Below are 19945 nucleotides of genomic sequence, written 5' to 3'. Positions count from 1 at the left end.
AGTATTTTGTGGTTAACCGTATCGAATGCCAAAGATAGGTCTAGGAGGATTAGGAGACAGGTTTTGCCTTGGTCGAGGGCTTTGAGGTTGTCATCCACAATGTGGAGGAGGGTGGTTTCAGTGCTGTGTCTAGGTCTGAACCCGGATTGGAAGTCATCTAGAAGGTGGAAGTTGGTAATCTGTAGGCTCAGCTGCTGTTGCACACATTTTTCCAGAACTTTGGCTATGAGTTGGATGTTTGATATGGGTCTATAGTTGTCGGCGGAAGCAGGATCCAGCGTAGGTTTTTTAAAGATGGGGACGACTTGGCCAGCTTTAAGAGAATCAGGTATCGAACCCTGTAGGAGGGAAGCGTTGATTATTGCAGTCCCTGAAGGAATGATCGCCTGAGAGGCTATTGTATGCGTTTCTGGACTGGCGGAGAAGTTTTAGATGGGCTGCTGACGGGTGCTGTTTCCAGTTTTGTTCTGTCTGCCGAAGGGATCTCCTCTCCCTGTTGAGGGATCCGTTGAACCAGGGATTCTTGTCTTTGATCTGGGTTCTTGTTAGTTTTAGTGGAGCAAGGTCATCAAGAATGTCCGATATAGTTGAGGAATAATGATCCGCGAGGTTGTTGACCGAAATGCACAGAGGAGTCGGGGGAGGGTCGGTCTCACAGCGCGCAGCCAGTTTTCTGTGATCAGGGTTCTTGGTGTCTCTAACCCATCGTTTGGGTATCACGGGTTGTGGTGCCCATGTCTTGTGGGTGCCAGGCAGAAGGAAGGTGATAGCGTGGTGGTCAGACCAATCACTTGGGTCAATAGAGAGAAATTTGACCGCTGATTCCTTAGCGATACTCCAGTCTAGAGTGGAGCCTTTCGGAGTGAGTAGGGAGTGAACAGGCTTGGGTATGGCCTTGATCGGCCAAGAAGTCTCTCATGGCGTTGACCTGAGGGTCCTTGGGGACGTTCCAATGCAAGTTGGAGTCGCCAAGGAAAATGCCATTAGAGTTAGGGGAGGCCTTGGCTGTGAGGATTGGAGGTCCGTGAAGGTCTCATTCTTGCCTGGGGGGTGGTAAAAGATGTGCAGTCGGCACAGTTGGGCGGTGTTGTTGCAAATGGAGAGTTTGAGGTAGAGCAGGCGACATGCAAGTGCTGCTGAAAGTGTCCCGGTGTTTAGAAATTACACCCGGACGAGTAGTTCAGCACATTATTCAGTGGGGCCCAAATTCTTGGCAGGGGGGACCCCGTCCACCAGCGTGTATCCCCGACTCCTGCCCTGGGAAACAGTGACAGAAAAGGAGATACAATGGGGACAGGGGAGATGGAGAGAATGGGGCAGCAATGAGGTTGTCCATGAAAGAGCGACAGGAAGGAGATTGAAGATAAGATGCACAGGTGAGAGAAGGGGGCGGGGCGAAAAGAGGGAGGGGCGGGGCGAACAGAGGGAGGGGCGGGGCGAGGCGAACAGGGGCCTTGAGGGAGGGAAGGGCTCGGCAGAGAGAAGAATACAGGGGCTTGGGGAGTAAGAAGAGGTGAATAGAAGAGCACAGAGATAAGGGTCGTGAGGTGGGAGAAAGAGAAGAAGGGGTCGAAGACGAGCGAGGGGCAGGAACGCACGAGGCACGGAGGGGCGGGGCTAAAGAGGCACGGAGATGGGAGAGGGAAAGGCGGGTGGCCCTGAGACCTGTGTAGCTCCCAATAGTGCAGCAGGTGCAGTGACACCAGGCCCCATGTATGCCAGTTACGGCAGCACTGGGGCCCGCGGTCTCCCCGCTCAAGTCAATAGACAGGAAGTCGAAGGACACCGCAGGGCCACCAGAATGGGGAATAACTATATTTGGCATTTGTGGCTTTTCAGTGACGCGCACATAGTCTCGGCTCCTAAACTCCTGGCTCTGAAGGCAGACACCATGTGATCTTGTGCCTGGGGCAGAAGAGTCTTGCGAAAGAGTCGCCGCGGTTTCACAAGAAATAACAGCACCGCTTCCACCCCACCCCTCGAGTGCCTGCTTCTGTAGCAGGGAGTGCAGCACCCCGGGCCCCTACACGGATCATACCCCTGCAAGGGCCTCCCAGCAGCCGGCCTCTCCCCAACCGCAGACACCGCTCTGAAGGGACCCCGGCTGCCTCAGCAAAGAAACTTCCTCCTCTGCAAGACTTGTGGTCACATAAAGAACAGAAAACAACAGAAAAACAGAAGAGGGCGTGAGCGGTGAGAGGAGGCGGACACCCGCATCCGCAGCTCATCGGGGGCCTGGGGCGAACCCCCAGCATCCGCAGCTCATCTGGGGCGCTGTCCCCCTGTGGGGGAGGCGGGCGTAGGCTTCAGGAGGGGTAGGCACTTGTTTCTGTAGAATTGAATCCCGGCTGCGTGCTCTGCAAGCTGTGACCGTCGGCACTTCCGGCTCTCACTCTTGCCCACTTCTTCAACTGTTCTCTCGTCTCTTGCAGTGTTGGAAATGACCAGTTCTCCCAGCTGCCCAGGAGGCTTCCGGGGCTGTGCGACGTCAACTACCGGCCTCTGCCCATGACAGCACAGTAAGTTATTGTGTGTGCCGAATATAGCCATGTATTTGTGTGTTGTGCATGGTGAGTTTGCATTATTGTCTGCGCGAGTGCCTGGGGAGTTTGCTTGTGTCCGGCGTGTGTTTGGTGGTGGTATTTCTGTGTGTCTGTCTTTGTGTGCCTGGGGGTGCGGTAGTTTTTCTGCGGGTGTGTCATTTCGTTGGGCGTTTGGTTTTCTTGTTTGTATTTTTATGTAAGTTGCCGACGTGTGTATATTAGCCTTCGCGTCTGCCTGTGTATATGTGCGTTCTTGGGTGTCTGTACACATGCATCTCTGTACTTGTCATCATGTCACTTTGTGTGTGTGTGTTTGTGTGTGTGTCTGTGTGTGCCTGCCTGTGTGTGCCTGCCTGCGTGTGGTTGTGTGTGCCTGCGTGTGTACAGTTTTCCTAAATAACTGTCTGAATGCATTTACCTGTCATCATATGTGTGTGTGTCGTGTTTTTACAGTTGTTTGTGTAGGTCTGTATGCATGTCAAACAAACCCACTGCTAACAATATACACAGTGCGCCTTGGCTCCGCCCCTTTCAAACATTGGCTTTTTTTCGACCAGCCTCCTGTCCTGTTGTGTTGTTGGGGTGCAGGTGACACTTGGGGGCATGAGCTGGGGGCCTACTCTCGTGGGGCACCCGGGAGGGCCTAGGCCTTACACGTGGCCACCTTGTAATAACTCACTCGGACACTTGATGATGGTTCTGGCTCTGCGCACTGCCGCCGACTGGCGTACGTACGTGCGGAGACCCTCTTTATTGAGAAGGGTCACGTGGTATTTACGCTGCATGCCTGTTACATCACAGGCGTGCATAAGCTGGAACACAACATTCATCCTAAATTATATTTAAAAAAAACGCATAGGGACACAGAAAAGCACTTCAGGGCAGTCAGTGAATTAAGTGTTTCTCAGATCAGACTGCAAAGTTCTGGTTCACGATTAACACACATAGTACATATATAATATAAATTTCTTTATTCGGTTTTTGTCATTATAAAACCATAAAAGCAACAGTTTAAGATTTACAGCATAAAAATTAGATCACACACAAAAAAGATTTTTAAAGGTTCTTTCTGTGCCTAATAATACATTTTAAAAAGTTCAATGTATGGTAACAGGTGCGCTCAGAGTCTAACATCTGTAAGAGAATCATGGCCGGACGACATTGTCTAAGACCCCAGGCTTTCAGTAATGGAAAAAGCCAGATTTTCCTGTGAGGGAGATAATATTTGCAAAACAGGATTGTATGCATACAAGTTTGTGCGGAAGCTTCATCACAGGGGCAGAGGGTCAATTTTGATTCCCAAGTATTCATTTGTGGGAAGGCGACTAGTCTGTGAAACAAATTAAGTCTGAGTCTGGTCAAGTGCATTCTTTCGTAAGAGTTAATTTCCAATGCAAGATAAGGCTGAATTTGTGGCGTTAGCTGTACCATGTTTGCGTGTTGTACAGATTGTGTGTTTGAAAGCAGGGTAATTCTGAGTAACTCTAGGTGGCTCATTGCTTTCTATTTCAGCTCTTTCTTGCTTATCTCAGTCATGGATAGTGGGCTGAGATAGAATCTTGCTAGGCCCATATCAGTGAAGAATCGTTTGACGTAGGTAAGCCAGGCTATTCTGTGCGCATTATCCAGGGCCATTGAGTCCTCCAGAATGGCTTTGGTCAGCATGTTCTTATCGGATAACCATATGCGCCTCCAGAGTAGCAGTGACTGGACTTTTATTAGATCCTCTATGTAGGGGATTCCCAATTCCATATGGCATGCATATGTAGATGAACACTTGGGGGCAGATAAAAGGAATCTAGTGAAAGAATTCTCAACTGTTTGGAGTGATCCGGCGTCAACGTGTCCCCAAACGCCAGCCCCATATAGGGCAGTGGGTAGGCATTTTGCAGAGTAGATTTGCAACATCTCCACTGGTGATCTCCTGCCAAGTCTTTGTGAGAAGCTAATCAGGGCAGTATTGGCTCTCCTAAACAGATGTCTCCTCGACTCAATTGCAGCTTTCCAGTTTAGTTTCTCGTCGATCATTATGCCCAAGTATGGATACTGTGCAGTTCTCTCAAGATTTTGATTATTTAGAGTAATGTTCTTTATTCGTTTTCTCCCTCCTCCAGCCACCATTACGAACGTTTTTTTCACATTTATGTGCAGGTCTAGTGTGCCCATGAAGTCAGCGTATTTATTTAAAGATTTCTGAAGTTCTATGGGGGTGCGAGCCAAGATATCCGCGTAGAGCAGTGCCGGGATCATGCATTGTTTTAGTCTTGGGAGGTCCTGCCCCCCTCTCAACATCCTTTCTTCCAGCCCGTTTGTGTACAGGGAGAAGAGGAAGGGGGCTAGGACACACCCCTGCCTGACACCTCGCTCTACCTTGAATGACACAGTAAGCTCTCCCTTTGTCCCATAGCGCACTCTCGCAGAAGTGTCCGTATATAATTCCATTAGGAAGTCCAATAGTGGAGGATCCACCCCCATGTCTCGCAATAGGGTCCACAGCTTTGAATGAGAGACACAGTCAAAAGCAGAGGACAGGTCCACGTACACCATGTACATTGTCCCCTGTTTTGCGTGGATGTATTTAGACACAATTAGACTTAAATTGAGGGCCTGTTCCACAGTTCCAAACCCTTCTCTAAAACCAAATTGAAGGTCCGATAGAATATTTCTGTCGTCAGCCCATTGTTGGAGTTGTTCCAGGATTACTCTGCCAACTACTTTTCCCACAGAATCTAATAAAGAAATCGGCCGATAACATTTAACATCTTGGCGGTCCCCTTTTTTGAAAATCGGAACCATAATGGAGTTGGACCAAGACTCCATTAAGCCCAATCTCGCTGTTGCAATGCATACTCTAGTAAGTATAGGGGCCCAGAGATCCAGATGTTGTTTGAAGAGATCCACAGGGACCCCATCTGGTCCTGGGGCTTTGCCTCCTTTGCTTAGATTCAGTGCTTTCAGTACTTCGGGGATGTCAAACTGCATGTTTATTGGAAAGTCGACAGGAGGATGAGAATGACTTGTGTCTTCATTCGGTGATGTTAACTTGAATATATGGGAAAAATGATTTACCCAAGTTTCCTCTTCTATCGCTGCGTCAATCTGAGGTCTGCTAGAGTCCGAAAGAAAGGGGGTTTTCACGATCCGCCAGAAGGACTCACTGTTTTTTGTAAGAGAACTTTTATGTAAATCGTTCCATAGGGACTGTTTCAGCTCCTGTTTTCTTTGTTTCCTGACCTTTTTGTACTGGAGTCTTAGATCTTTGATCAGTTGTTTATCCCTTTTTGGTTGCCTGAGAGCCTCTTTTAGCTTTGTTAGTGAGGTGGTGCAATCGTGGTTAAACCAACCTGGAGTTGTTAAGTTTTTTGATTTATTTTCTCTGGTCAGCATTAGTTTGATTTTGTCCAAAATGATCTTGAAGTTTTCAAGGATGGTGTTATCGTCAGACTCCAAATCTATGCATTTTATTATGTTCGAGTATAGGGTCTTTATTATGGTATTACTTAGTTGGACTGGGTCAATCTTGCCCCATTTCACCGTGAATCCATTTGTTCTGCCCACTTCCAGGCGATTTTGGGAAAGAGTATGTGCAATTATAGTTGTCTGTGTCGGTTGATTTAAGAGGTCCAGATCCACTCTAAGCGCTGAGTGGTCGCTTAGGTTGTTTTCCAATATAGAAAAGTCCATGGTTAGCTGTCTTAGCCCATCCGTTGAAAGGACATAGTCGACAGTAGTCTCATGTCCCCTCCCTATGTATGTGGGGCAGAAAGTGTTATCATCCGAGTTTTGTGTATTTATTATTGACAGTTCCAGGTCTGTAAGAAGATTGTTCATCGCTTCCCCTTTTCCATCGTGGTTGAAATGAGGAAGGGGGTTATCTTGCTCATCCACTATCCCACAGTTATGGTTGTTCAAAAATGGGCAGGGGTGTATGTTAAAGTCCCCTTCCCATAGTAGGTGGACGGTTGCCTTTTTCCTGTATACTTCTGTATATCTAGCGATCTTTTCCTGGATTGTCTGGATTGTTTTAATAAATTTGTCCTCCTCTAAGTTGTTGTAGAGATTTACTAGGATGATAGTGGTTTCTTTGCCAACTGAAAAGGAGAGTAATTGGAAGTTTGGTGTATTTTCAGTTTTAAGGAGTTTCAAGCTAGGGATTGTATTCGCTATATAGGTAGCCAAACCCCCCTTGGGCCTACCCGCAGTACCAGAAAGGGCTGGGGAAAAAAGAGTTTTGTAACCTGCGATGTGCAGCTCTTTTGTTGCCCATGTTTCCTGGAGGCATATTAATTTGCTGTCCTCCAAAAATTGGGCTGCTGTACCATCATCTATTTTGGGGCGAAGTCCCGCTATGTTCCAGAAAATGGCAGACAGTAGTCGTGACCTATTATCTTGTCCTGTAGTCCTTTTCCTTTCTAGGTCCCCAGCTGGAGTGGTTGACTTATCGATGGTGGAATCCGGTAATGGTCAGTCGACCATCTCCAGGCTACTGTACCGGTTCATTGTTGGTATACCTAGCCAGTTATCCCAGTATGGAGCTTCTCCATATCTGGGTCTAAAGTGCCGCTGTGGTGGAACACCCCATTGATCCCAGTCTCTTCTTCCATTACGGGGACCCATTACCTGCCATGGGCCGTCCTGTTGGTGGAAGTTAGGGTCGACTGACCACCAAGTGGGTCCTTGGCCGTTCTGCTGTGGGGGGATTGTAGATCTAGCATTGGTGAAATCCCAGGGCTGTGGGACGGGTTTGCGCCACAGGTTGTCTTGTTCATTAAAGTGGTTGTTATGGTGCTTTTTGGGATAGAAAAAGGAAAGACTCTTTGTGTCTATTCCCCCACTTGAATTATGTTGATCCCAAGATCATATGTACTCGACAACTTTGGGGTCCTCAAAAGTGATTACAATGCAATCACCCTGTATTACTTTTTTTGTGTGTCCCACCCATGGGGTCCTACTGACTGTTGCTATCCTGCTTGTCCAGTTAGGGGGAGAGGGGCGGTTTGTATTTAGCCAGAATTGAACCTTATTCTTTAAGGACCAATTAGGCTCTGATGTCTCCCCTGCCAATTCTGGCACTCCCGTCATTACAACCACGAATGGCGATGCTTCGGGTGGTAGATGCATAGAGGATCTTCCATCAAAAGCTCCTCTCGTGGTGGCTTTATTTACCGTGGGGTTTGGTTTGCTCTGAGGAATGTTTGTGGCAGCTGGTGTTTTAGGGGCTGGTGTGGTTACTTTTGTTGTTTTTGTGACAGGGGCTTTAGGGAGTGTGTTGGGGTTAGGGGTTGGTATTGTTATTACCGGGAGCGGTTTTCCTACAACGGGATCTTTTGCGACTGGTTGCGGTTTTGTGGCAGGACAGGTTTGTGTGTTTTTTTTACTTTGTAGCGAAGATGCAGGTTGATTATTTGTTCCCTTTTTTTGGGATTCACGAATTAAATTAGATTGTAAAGATTTGGTAAGTATTAGCATTTGGGTCTCGATGTTTATTAGTCTCTTTTCGAGAGGTTGAAATAAAGATTTTAGTACTGAGGTAATGTTGTTTACCAGATCAAGAGGACCTGGTTCATTACTGTGGGGAATAGTTACGGGTAAACCTATGACAGTGGTATTTATGTTATTGTTAGGTGAGGAATGGTGTACTAAAACCTGATGGTTGGCAGTATTCGCCGCTCTTGATGGGGAGCAAGCCGGATTTAGGGGGGTAGTTAGGTCAGTTGTCTCTGCTATTTCAGTACCATTAACTATATCTGCTTTCCCCTTATCCTTCCTTTTCTTAACGGCCCCCTCCCTCCTCCCTCTTGCTTGTCTTACTTCCTCTGGTGTATGCTCACGTAAAAGTTCAGGTGTCTTTCCTAAGTCGGAGTTAGTAAGTGACATGGAAAGTTGAGAGGCTGAGAGATCTACGTTGTTCGGGAGGCTGAGCCTTTTGTTGCCTTGTAGTGATTCGGTTAAGTCTCTCTCTACCTCTGGAGTTCTTGCTGTGGCCAATGGTCCCATAGAGGATCGCCTCGCAATCGCGAGGTCTGTAGATACTCTTCCCTCTATCAGACTGATACTTTGGTCTATAAAGGTATTAGCCTTGGTGAGAAAATCGTCCATTGGACCTAAAAGCTGTTCTCCACTCCCTCCCTTTTTTAGTTTCTTCAATTTGTTACTCCGGGTATTCATTTTCATCAGGATGGATTTAGGGTGGATTTATCTGTTTGATAAGCAGTGGTATGATGTAGAAATGGGTGGGTGGTAGCACTTAGAGGGGGGGCCCGGCCCGGTCTCCTCACGTTCTCGAACGGCCTCAAACGGCCCGCTCTTTGCCCAGTCTTCGCCCCGGGCTGCGACCCGCGTTACTGGGCTTACTGATATTCCCTTAGGCGTAGAGGGGGCGTGGCACTGGGAGGGGGCGCGGCTCACGCGGGAAGAGGACCAGCTGTTGGTGGTGAATGCTGGTCCTCGCAGTCCCGGGGCCGGCGCCTCTCACCTCCGCTGCGGCCAGGCATATGGTCCTTCCCTCACGCTGTCAAAGCGGGCAGTTTGGCAGAAGCTGTAGGGCTACTCCTGTAGCAAAGGGTCCGACTGAAGGCACAGGGAAATCTCTCAACGAGCGGCTCCCGCGGAGCGGGGGCCGCGAGAGGTTTTCAGCTAACAGGTGGGGGCGTGGCACTGGGAGGGGGCGCGGCTCACATAGTACATATGTAGTGGAACAGTCTTACATGAGATGGTCACGAAGACGGCAGGAAGGTTCTGGATTACTTCTCAGCCTGTAGTTAGATGTCCCACGAGTCTTGGTGACATCACCCCCGGCCGGGGGTGTTGGACATGGGCTGGCAGGATCACAACCAGGCTCCGCCTGTTCCATGCTGGAGCTCTCTGCGTCATCTGGCCCTTCACTTGTCACTTCAGGAGAGGTGTCTCTCGGATAGCCATTTCGAGATTCAGTGGAGTCCACGGCTGCTGGACTCGCTGCCGCCCGAGCTTCGGGAGACTCCGGAAGAACTACTGCCTCTGCTTCAGGGTGAAATCGTTTAAAGTGGGACACATTCCTGGTCACTACTTCTCGACCTCTGGCAGCAACGATGCGAGTGCCCTTCACACTGACGACACGCCATGGCTTCTTTTCATATGTCAGTCTGAACTTTCCGCTGGTTACTCTGTTCTTCAGCAACACGAGATCTCCTCGGTTGATCCGGGTTATGACAGCTCTCCGCCTCCGGCTTGTCTTGGCATATGATTTCTGTCGCTTCGCCGCGATTTTACTTTCGTTGGCTGATGCTGGTGTCCACTGAGGGTGATGGGGAATAGAATCTGCCACTACCCGTCCCATTAGGACATGTGCCAGAGCCACCCCCGTGGTGGTGTGGGGTGTCTGTCGGTAGCTCCGCAGGAATGTAAATATCGCCATCTCCAGCGACTGACCTTTGTCGTGCGCGATTCGGATCACCTTGTTGAGGGTCCGCATGAAGCGTTCAGCTTCACCATTGGCTTGCGGCCACCGAGGAGTCACACGGCGATGCCGGATTCCTAGGGCACTCAGGTAGCTGGCTAATTCCTGGCCTTGAAAAGGAGGGCCATTGTCAGTTTTTAACTCTTGTATCACTCCATGGGCCGCTAGGATTTTCTCCAGTTTGGTATTACTTCAGTGGCACTGGGGGTAGATATTATCTCTACTTCTGGGTACTTTGAGTGGTCGTCGATCACGACCATGGTGTGTCGCCCATCGGGGAGGCTGCCAAAGTCCATGCTGACATATTCCCATGGCCGTTGTGGTAGAGGCTCGACTATGACAGGTGCTTCTCGTGGGACATCTCCTGTGACCTGGCAGGCTGCGCACGATCTCACTGTGTTTTCAACTAGGTCATCCATGAGCGGAAACTGGCCGACATGGGCCAGTTGCACAACCTGACTCGTCAGCACGGAGGGTATCACCAGCCGGTGGCCCCGTAGCAAGCATCCTGTATCATCCTCATTCAGTTCTCCTCTCACATGGTGCAGGCTCTCCATTATGCGTTGCTCTTCCGGTGTGAGTATTTTCCACTCTTCCTTGGCCCGGTGCCAATTTCCACTTTGAAGGGCCTTCCGCGCCCGTTGTAGGCAGTCATCCTTCTGAGTGGCCTCCGCGATGTTGCTCATTAATAATGGCCGTGGACAGGATCGGGCAGTGACATACCGGACATAGGCTTCCGTATCCTCAGCATCCTCCATTTCCGCCTGAGTGGCTGCCCTCGGATGCCGTGAGAGGTAATCCGCCGGATTTCTTGACCCTGGTTGGTACTCCACCCGGCAGTTGTAGTCCTGGAGCTGTAGCATCCATTTTTCAATGCGAGGTGGGGGTTTCGTCGAGGTCCCCGAGAAAAGGGCGACCAACGGTTTGTGATCCGTGGCTACGGTGAATGGCTTTCCGTACAGATGTAGATGAAAGTGCCGGCACCCCCAGTGGATTGCTATTGCCTCTTTTTCAATCTGGGAATAGCGTTGTTCAGTGTCTGTGAGTGAGCGGCTGGAAAATGCAACTGGGGCCTAGTCTTCCTCATCCCGCTGTTTTTGCATCAGCACAGCACCTAGTCCGGCTGGACCAGCGTCGACGGCCACAAGGGTTAGCTTCCGGGGGTCAAAGAATGCCATGGTGGTGGTGTCTGAGAGAGCTGCCTTGATGTCATTATACACCTTTTCTTGCTCCGGCCCCCATTTCCAGGGCGTGGTGTCCTTCGTGAGCTCTCTCAACAGGAGTGTGAGATTAACGAGATCTCGGATGAACCTCCCGCAATAATTAACCATTCCTAGAAAGCTGCGGACTTCGGTGACGGTGGTGGGAGGAGCAACTTCTTTGACGTCCTTTACCTTCTCGGGATCGGGATTGACCCCCTCGGCGGAGAATGTGTACCCAAAAAATTGTAACTTCTGCTTCAGGAATTCACATTTTTCCCGGTGTAGGGTGAGACCAGCTTCCTTCAACTTTCAGAATACCTGTGCTAGCCGCTGGTTGTGCTCTGGTATGGTGCGAGCGTGTATCATGATGTCGTCACTGACATTGATTAAGCCAGGTATGTCGGTAATCAGTTCTTGGATCACATTCTGGAAGACCTCAGCTGCGCTGGACACACCGAAGCTGAGTCGGGTGTACCTCCGGAGTCCCACGTGGGTCGAGAATGTTGTTATATTCCGTGACTCATCATCGAGCACCAGTTGGTGGTATCCGGACCGCAGGTCTAGCTTCGAAAACCAGCACGCTCCTGCCATTTCTCCGATTAGATCATCAATTGTGTGCGTGATGTGGCGCTCCCTTTTGATGGCGGCGTTGGGAAGACGCATGTCAACACAAATCCAGACCGCTCCCGGTTGCTTCGGCTTCCGGGTGACTACAATGGGCGACACCCACGGCGTGGGGCCCGTCACCTTTTCTATTATGCCTGCTGCCTCTAGCTTCTTAAGCTCCTCTTCCACAAGGGGTCTAAGGTGGAAGGCGATGCGGCGATGTCTCAGAGCTACCGGCTGGACAGCATGGTCAATGTGGAGGTGTATTTTGCGGCCTGTGAATTTGCCAATTCCCTTGAAGATGTCCGAAAAGTCAACTATGAGCTGCTGTACCGATTATTGGTGAACTCCGAATGCGAACGTGACGACTCCAAGATCTTCCGCGGCCCTGCATCCAAGTAGCATACCCTGCCATCCTCCGACACAAAGATGTTGGCGGTGACAGTCCTGTCTCCATGGTTGATCACTGTCTTGAACTTTCCCCTGATCTTGAGAGGGGTGTCCTGGCCGTATGCAAATACGGTGATGGGAGACGTACTCAGGGTTGGCGGTGGATCCATTGTCTGATAGAGGGCGGCACTCATAAGGTTGATGGTCGCACCTGTGTCGACCACAGCCATGAGCTCCTGCTCAGCTACTCTGATGTTACACTGGGAGAGCTTTCTGGTGCGTCGAGTAGCCGTGCCGATAATGTGCACTTTGTGCACTGTCCTCTCCTCTTCTTCATCGTCGTCCATGTCGCTCTGGCTTGGGTCACCCTCTGGTAAGGCATTCACCACTTACCGTGGCTTGCGGAATTTTTTTGATCAACAGACTTTTTCGAAATGATTGAATCGACCACATCCTGAACACCGTTTCCCTCGGGCTGGGCATTCCGATGCCTGATGTGGTGGGCCTCCAAAGTATCCACAGGACTTCCCTGTTGCTCCCGCGGTGTTCCCCGGGGCCTTCTTGTTCCACTTCGTCGGTGATTTTACCTGGAGCTTGTTGACCGGTTCGGCTTTTACCGGCACCCGGAGGGCTGCCTCCATGTGGGCTGCTCGGGCCTTGGACAGTTCTTTAGTGCGACCCAGAGTCAGGATATCGGCTAAGGGCTTTCCAGATTCCTCCAGGATAAGTTCCCTTAACTTAGCGGAGGCACAGCCCTGGATTATTTGTCCCCTTATCTCCTCGGTAGCGTCCGGAACACACATGTCGATGCCAAGTCTTTCAGCCTGGCGTGATACGTGTCCAGCGACTCCTCCGGCAGTTGCCTGGCTTGCCTGAATATAAACCTCTCGTAATCCTGATTGGCCATTGGCTCAAAGTAGGCATTCAGGGCGTTTATAAGTGAGTGATGAGTCTTTGGCGTGGCCTCAACTAGAGTCTTGGCAATATTGTGGATGTCCTTGCCTCCTAAGTGGAGCACCATGGCTCTCTTTTGTTCTTTATGAACCTTGGTAGCCTTGAAGAAGATTAACAGGCGGTCTACCCAGTCCTTCCAATTTGGGGCTAGCGTGACGGCGAGCCTTCCACCACGAAGGGCTCAATGGGGGGTATCGTGGCCATGACTCTGGTGTTGGGGCACAGGGCACGTTGTACCAGGTGATGTTTAGTAGGCTCCCTTGATCGCTACTCCCGATGTGACGAGTGGAGCTGTGGCCAGAGCTTGTTTGGTGCTGGTTAGTGGCAACAGTCACTGCTTGTGTGTGCAGTCCTTGGGGCAGGCTTTTCCTTCTTCTGCCCAAATGTGTTCACAGGCCTGTGGTTCCCTCCTTTTGCCTTGGCTTGAGCGCTTGTGCGTGCCTGCACCACCCTAGCTGATTCCAGATATGCCCTCCAGCGCGTGGCGTCACGCCCGCGTAATGCGTGAGGTTCAGCAAGGCCTTGCCGGCCTGCGCGTTAGCGAGGGGCGTGGTAGGGCCTTGTCGCACCGCGGCGCCGCTTCTCCCCGGCAGCGCGCTTCACGCACCGGCAGCCTGCTCGTGTGCAGCGCTGCACGGGACCCCGGGCGGAGGCGCAGGGATGATCGGGTGGACGGCAAGGCCGGAGGTCGTCCCCGGGCAGCTGCAACGGCACACGCGGTAAGAGGGGGAGAGCCGGAGGCCGACAGGCGCATGAGCGGGGCGCAGGGGCTCACAGCGGCTCACCTTGTGCACCAGCGGGAGGCCGGGTTCTTCGCTCTGCCGTGCGCCGTGTGTGGGGCTTTGGGGCACGAGCACCACGAGCCGGGGCTGAAAGCTCGCAGCCGCCCCGATCTGCTGTTCGCACGCCACACACGCACAGCCAGGGCACAACCACTCTCGTCGCCAGTTGTTGTGTTGTTGGGGTGCAGGTGACATTTGGGGGCATGAGCTGGGGGCCTACTCTCGTGGGGCACCTGGGAGGGCCTAGGCCTTACACGTGGCCACCTTGTAATAACTCACTCGGACACTTGATGATGGTTCTGGCTCTGCGCACTGCCGCTGACTGGCGTACGTACGTGCGGAGACCCTCTTTATTGAGAAGGGTCACGTGGTATTTACGCTGCACGCCTGTTACATCACAGGCGTGCATAAGCTGGAACACAACACCTCCTCCAGCTATTTGCTTGGGGCTTTGCCAATCACATCTTGGCTCACCCCATGGAGTATTCGTTGTGTCACTGAGTGCTATTGGCTGTTTTGACTGTATCATTTCACCTCCTTGCATTGAACTGTACAAGGGACTACTTTTTTAATACAGTTATCAAATCAATCATAAACAAGTCATGATTTTATGCACATTCAAATATTGTTGAGAATCTCAATTTATTTTAATCTTGTAATATTTTCTGAGTATTAGGGTCTTTATAGGATTGCTGTAGAGATCACATAATTGAATAGCATGTGATTATCAAATTCAGTAAGAAACGTAGCCAGGATGAAAGGGGTGAAGCGCACACTCTGGGTGCATTATGTCGATTGCTATAGTGTGATCTGGGTGCTATGTGTCCCCTTCTAGCTTTTCTTTGAAGGATGTGTTGATGGTGGTTTCCTTGCGGGTGAGTGTTCTTCCAGTGGGCCCATCATGGGGCTGAGGCAACATTAGATGGCTGTGAAGAATGCACAGACTTCCATCTGAGTAGCATTAGTTCTCTGACCTCCATTATAACAAGTGTACCTAAGTACCCAAAGCGCTCCGCCTCAGATTATTACTGACCCCTGTTAGTGCTCCAACTTTTAATGGTCCTCCTGCTCCTAATATAACTCTAGGTACAGTTAACAATTGGTCCTAGACTTCTATTCAAAGGGAAACTTCAAAAATTAATTATACTAATAATAAATCAAAAATTGCTTACTAGGACTAAATCCTAAAAGAAAAAGAGCATATGAAAAAGCCAAATGTGTTTTCAATTTCTAAACTAAAAAAGTACCCCCTAATTAGTTCAGAACACAACGTTGCATAGAGACCTATTACTTCTCAATTTATTATATCTTTTATTGTCACTCTCAAGCGGGTTGTCGGAAGAGGAGGAGCTGAGCTGAGCAGCTACAGGGTTGAGCCGAGCGGAGTGGAGCGCCCGGACCGACCGCAGCGGGTTTGGCATACGGCGTCTGGCATTTGGTGTCCCGAGCCCTACCTAACGGCCATCAGCTGGGAGCTCTTCCCTCCGTCCTTGCTCGGTGCCCGGAGCTCCTGCTGAGGAGACTGTCGTCTGTAAGGCTGCAGCAGGTACGGCACGGCAGGACTCGGTGGGCTCGCCGGGAGGCTTGAGCACAGCTACTCTCCAGTCGACAAGAGCCCTCCCCCCGCAGGTGAGAGCGCTCGGGGGGCCAAGCACCACGCTCTGCCTGAGAATTACCAAAGGACGGATCCCTGGAATAGTGGCGGAGGAGGAGGACCCAGTCAGCAATTAGCAACCAACAGTCAGCGATCCTGCAGTGGGATCTAGAGCCGAGCGGAGCGTAGCGTCGAGGCGCGAGCTGGCGCTTGGTGGAACTGGGGTCGAGCGGAGGCGTTCAGGTCGAGGTTGAGCAGGTTGGTGTGGATCTCCTGCTCTTGCTCCCCCTCCTGTGTCTGCATTTGCTCCCCCCTTTCTTGCGCTCGCGCCCGCAGCCCGCTCGCTTCTTTTTCCCCAGGTGCATTGTGTGAAGCAGCGCGGAGCGTGGGGGATTAAAGCCACACTTCGACATCAGGGGAAAGTGCACCCTTTAGCCCATTGGGCCCACATAATAACCTACAGCTTTCAACTGAGACCCTCGCGCAACAGCCACAGCTACAGCTAATGCAAGGGCGGTGTGTGGGGGGGCGGCGAGGCGGAAAGAAGAAAAAGGGGGGTGCAGCCCATCAATCATCCGCACTCCCTCCCCACCATGAGATCAGGGAGATTCAGAACAGACCCCACAAATAAACCAAAAAAAGGAAACCAACAACACAGCAGAAATATGAGTGAAGGAGCAAATGATCCATCCGACGAAGACATAGCAGAGGTGCAAGACACAAGTGTCAGCGCCCCCACCGTTAAGACGCAACAGACCATTCCAGGACTAAAAAACTCTAAGATCACAGACTTTCTCATTTTATCTACATCATCGACGCTGCAAACACAGAAATTTAAGACTGCCGTCAGCAACAAAAGAATGTCCCAGTCAGTGGGCTCGCTATCGAAAGCTTTGCAGCCACAGATCAACACTACACTAGAGATCAGTCAAAGCCCCTGGAAATCTCCCAAAACAATGACTAATAAATTAATGGTGAAAGCACAAATAAATACAATAGAAGCTGCAAACAACTTTAATGCTCAAAAGGAGTCGTGCTCAGAACCCCCGGAGGTACCAGAGGCACTAGAGGCAAAAACACCAAATGTGCCAGAGAAGCATCGCTCATCAAGCCAGGGTTTATACTTTGGCACCGTGGTGCCCGACTCTGGGGCCGACTGCCCATTAGCCTTAAGAATGGACATCACGGGGGGAGGAGCTTCGCGGTCGACCAAGATGGCCATGTGAGCCCGGAGCTCCGAAGACCTCCCGATCCTCCGCAATGATCCTGCCACCTATCCTGTCCCACGACAGTGGGAATTACTAGCTGAGCTGGTGCTGAAGCGGCGCCCGTTCCCGGATCGAAAATCCGAGCCTCCGGGACCGAGAGCTGCCGTCGTGAAGTTGGCGGTCTCCGGCTGCATCACTGGCTGGCACCGCTGGAACTAGGTGATGGCCTGCCACGGGACGCCCTGATCGGGCCTATCGGACTGTCCGGACCTGCTGGCTTGTGCGATCCTTGCTTCACTCTCCCTTTGGTGGCCTTTTGGGACCTTATTGTCGCAAATATTGTTCTGGCGCTGGGCGCGCATTGTGATCTGCCCCTCCCCCTGGGTTACCCTGCCATAGCGTTTCAATATGGCGGGTAAAGGGGACTCGGACAAAGGGAAGCCTCCAAGGGTCAGTAGGAAGCCGGCCCAGTCCCAGTCTACTATTCCAGAGCGATTCTCCCACTCTAAGGGGTCACCGGTCATGACGGGTCGAACTAAAGACTCGCTGCGGGAGCGGGACGTGTCCCCTGAGGATCCTGAGATCACACTTCGGGACGTGATGGGTGCTATTGCTGGCTTAAAGGCTGAGATGCATAGCCTACATGAAGCGCTGTCCACCAAGGTAGACACTCTGAAGATCGAACTCAATCTTACTAGGGCCGATCTTGGCAAGACAAATGACAAGGTGAAGTCGCTGGACCTCAAGACATCGAGCCTGACCAACAACATGTCGGACGTACAGACTGAGATCCGCGACCTGAAACTGGCTAATGGGACGCTTGCTCGCCGGCTCGACGATTTCGAGGGACGGGCACGGCGCCAGAATGTACGCATCACGGGAGTGCCGGAGAAGGCCGAGGAAGATTCGGTTGAACTCTTTGTGGAGGACTTGGTGGTTAAGAACCTGGCGCCGGGAGGACTGAGTAAGTTTTTCTCGGTTGAGAGGGCTCACAGGGTCCCGGGTGGCCCGCCAAAGTCGGGCGTTGCCCCTCGCCCCATCATTGCGAGACTCTTTAACTATAGAGACCGGGACGCCATTTTGCAGGCGTCGAGGAGCGCTGGCCCGCTGCGATTCCAGAACGCTGATATCAACTTTTTCCCTGACTTTACTCAAGCTGTCCAGAAACGCCGGCAAAGTTTTACTGGAGTGAAGCGACGGCTTAGGGAGATGGGGATGCGCTACTCCATGCTTTATCCAGCGAAACTCCGCATCGAGCATGGCAACCGGGCAATGTTTTTTGACCTTCCGGATGCGGCGGGGGACTGGTTGGACACTTTGCCGCAGCGGCAGACGGAGCCGGAGGACCAGACGGAGGGTGCCGCAGGAGGCTCAGGTTCTCGGGAATGAACAATTTGTCTGTGACTTTTTTCCGGGAGGGATGCTGCGGATGGCACCGACCTTGACTATTGTTTTTCTTGTTTTCATTGCTCCTGCACTTTCGATAAGGGGGGTGACGGGGGGGGATAGGATGTCTCTTTCTCCTCTAGGGGCTTCTTGTAGGTTAGTTTAGGGGGCGACAGGCACACTGCTAGTTGGGGTGGCTTTTAGTCTAATGCAGGGGTGCAGGGTGGGGGGTTGTTGGGGTTTGTCTTTGTTGTTTGTACTATTCTTTCTACACTCGTCATGGCTGAGGTCTTATTGTTCTGCTGCTCCTGTTTCGTGGGCTGGGTTCCGGGGGGGGGTGATGGGGTGGGTTATCCTTTATGATGGGGGGTAAACCATTAAATCTGTTGAGCTGGAACATTAATGGGCTGGGGGATAGAATAAAACGTGGTGTTGTTTTGCAACTGCTCAAACGTTGTGCCCCAGATGTTGTTCTCTTGCAGGAAACCCATCTTGTCGGCAACACCTGTAGGGCCCTGAACAGGAGAGGGTTTAAAATGGTGGCCCATTCGGGGTTCTCTACGGGGTCCCGGGGGGTGGGTATGATGGTTCGCATGTCCCTTCCCCTGGAGGTGGAGTCTACCTTGATTGATGATAGGGGCCGATTTGTCGCAGTGGCGTGCAGGTGGGAGGGGCGCACTTTGGTTTTGGTTTCGATTTACGTCCCCCCGGGGCTGCAAACATCCACTTTCCAAGATCTTGCCGGCGCCATTTTGGGACTCCCTGAGGGCCTGTTGATTCTGGGGGGGGATTTCAATTCTGTAGTTTCGGGCGATTTCGACCGCTTCCCATCCAGAGACCTACGCAGTGCCCAATCCTGGCTCCCGGACTTCATTGCCGCCATGGGCCATATCGATTGTTGGCGGCTCCTGCACCCCACCCAGAGACAGTACACCTTCCACTCCGGGGCCCATGGTAGTCTTTCCCGCATTGATTACGTCTTGACGCCTGCTGCCCAGGCACAGTCGGTTTCTACCGCCCGTCTCATGGCTAGGGGTATTTCTGACCACTCCCCGGTCTGGGTGTCTTTCGACTTCCACATCGCGGCGACGTCGAGAGTTGCACCTATTAACCCCTGGTACTTTCGCAACCCTAAGACCCGCGATCTCCTGGCGAAATCTATTGATCTCTACTTCGCCGAGAACTCTGGCTCTGTTGACTCGGCCGTTTCCCTTTGGGAGGCCTTCAAAACTGTTCTTAGAGGAGAGGCCTTCTCCTTGATAGCCGAGGCGCGCAGGAGACGGGATGTGGACCTGGTTCGGCTGGAGCTGGACATTGCTGATCTTAATTCTCAGCTGGCCCTGGGACCGACTCCTGAATTGCTCCATGCTCTTGCCCTGAAACAATCGGAACTTAGGGCCACTGCTACTGACGCGGCCATGAGCAGGGAACAGCAGGGCAGGATATATGACGCTGGGGATAAAGCGGGCAAGCTTCTTGCATGGCTAGATAAGAGGGAACTTGCGTCCCGTGTAGTACTAGAGATCCTGGGCGACGACGGCCTGGTCGTGACTGACCCTGCCGCTATCGCCGAAACGTTTGCGGACTACTTCGAGGCGGTCTACACGTCCGCTTCTACCCGGTCCGAATCCGACTCGGCCTCCTTTTTGGAGGAGGTCGAGCTTCCCTGTTTGTCTGACGCTGAGCGGGAGGGCATGGATCGGGAATTGACGGTGGATGAGGTAGCACTGGCGATCAGGTCGCTGCGCTCCGGCAAAGCACCGGGTCCCAACGGTATTCCGGTGGAACTGTATAAGCTCAGGGCTGACGCCGTAGCTGCACCTCTGAGGAATATGTTCCTGG

The 19945-nt window shown here is 51.7% G+C and overlaps 1 protein-coding gene across 5 annotated transcripts in view; it reads left to right on the top strand.

Moving 5' to 3' along the window:
- LOC147718360 (arf-GAP with Rho-GAP domain, ANK repeat and PH domain-containing protein 1-like) overlaps window positions 1–19945 on the top strand; it is a 525400-nt gene that overhangs the window by 299547 nt on the left and 205908 nt on the right. For 3 of the 5 annotated variants that reach the window (XR_015295285.1, XM_086918310.1, XM_086918312.1), the window contains one exon: window positions 2433–2519. Coding sequence is in view for 4 of the 5 variants with exons in the window: in XM_086918310.1 (XP_086774436.1) it covers window positions 2433–2519 (87 nt within the window). In the remaining variant the exon portion in view is untranslated. Of the gene's footprint in view, window positions 1–1916; window positions 2316–2432; window positions 2520–19945 lie in introns of those variants that run through there. The other 2 variants (XM_086918311.1, XM_086918313.1) reach the window with 2 other exon arrangements.

Source organism: Lissotriton vulgaris, chromosome 4_1 (genome assembly GCF_964263255.1).
Source record: "Lissotriton vulgaris chromosome 4_1, aLisVul1.2, whole genome shotgun sequence".
In the NCBI taxonomy this organism is placed as follows: Eukaryota; Metazoa; Chordata; class Amphibia; order Caudata; family Salamandridae; genus Lissotriton; species Lissotriton vulgaris.
The sequence above is the reverse complement of the archived record's forward strand: the minus strand, read 5'-3'. Positions and strand labels throughout refer to the sequence as shown.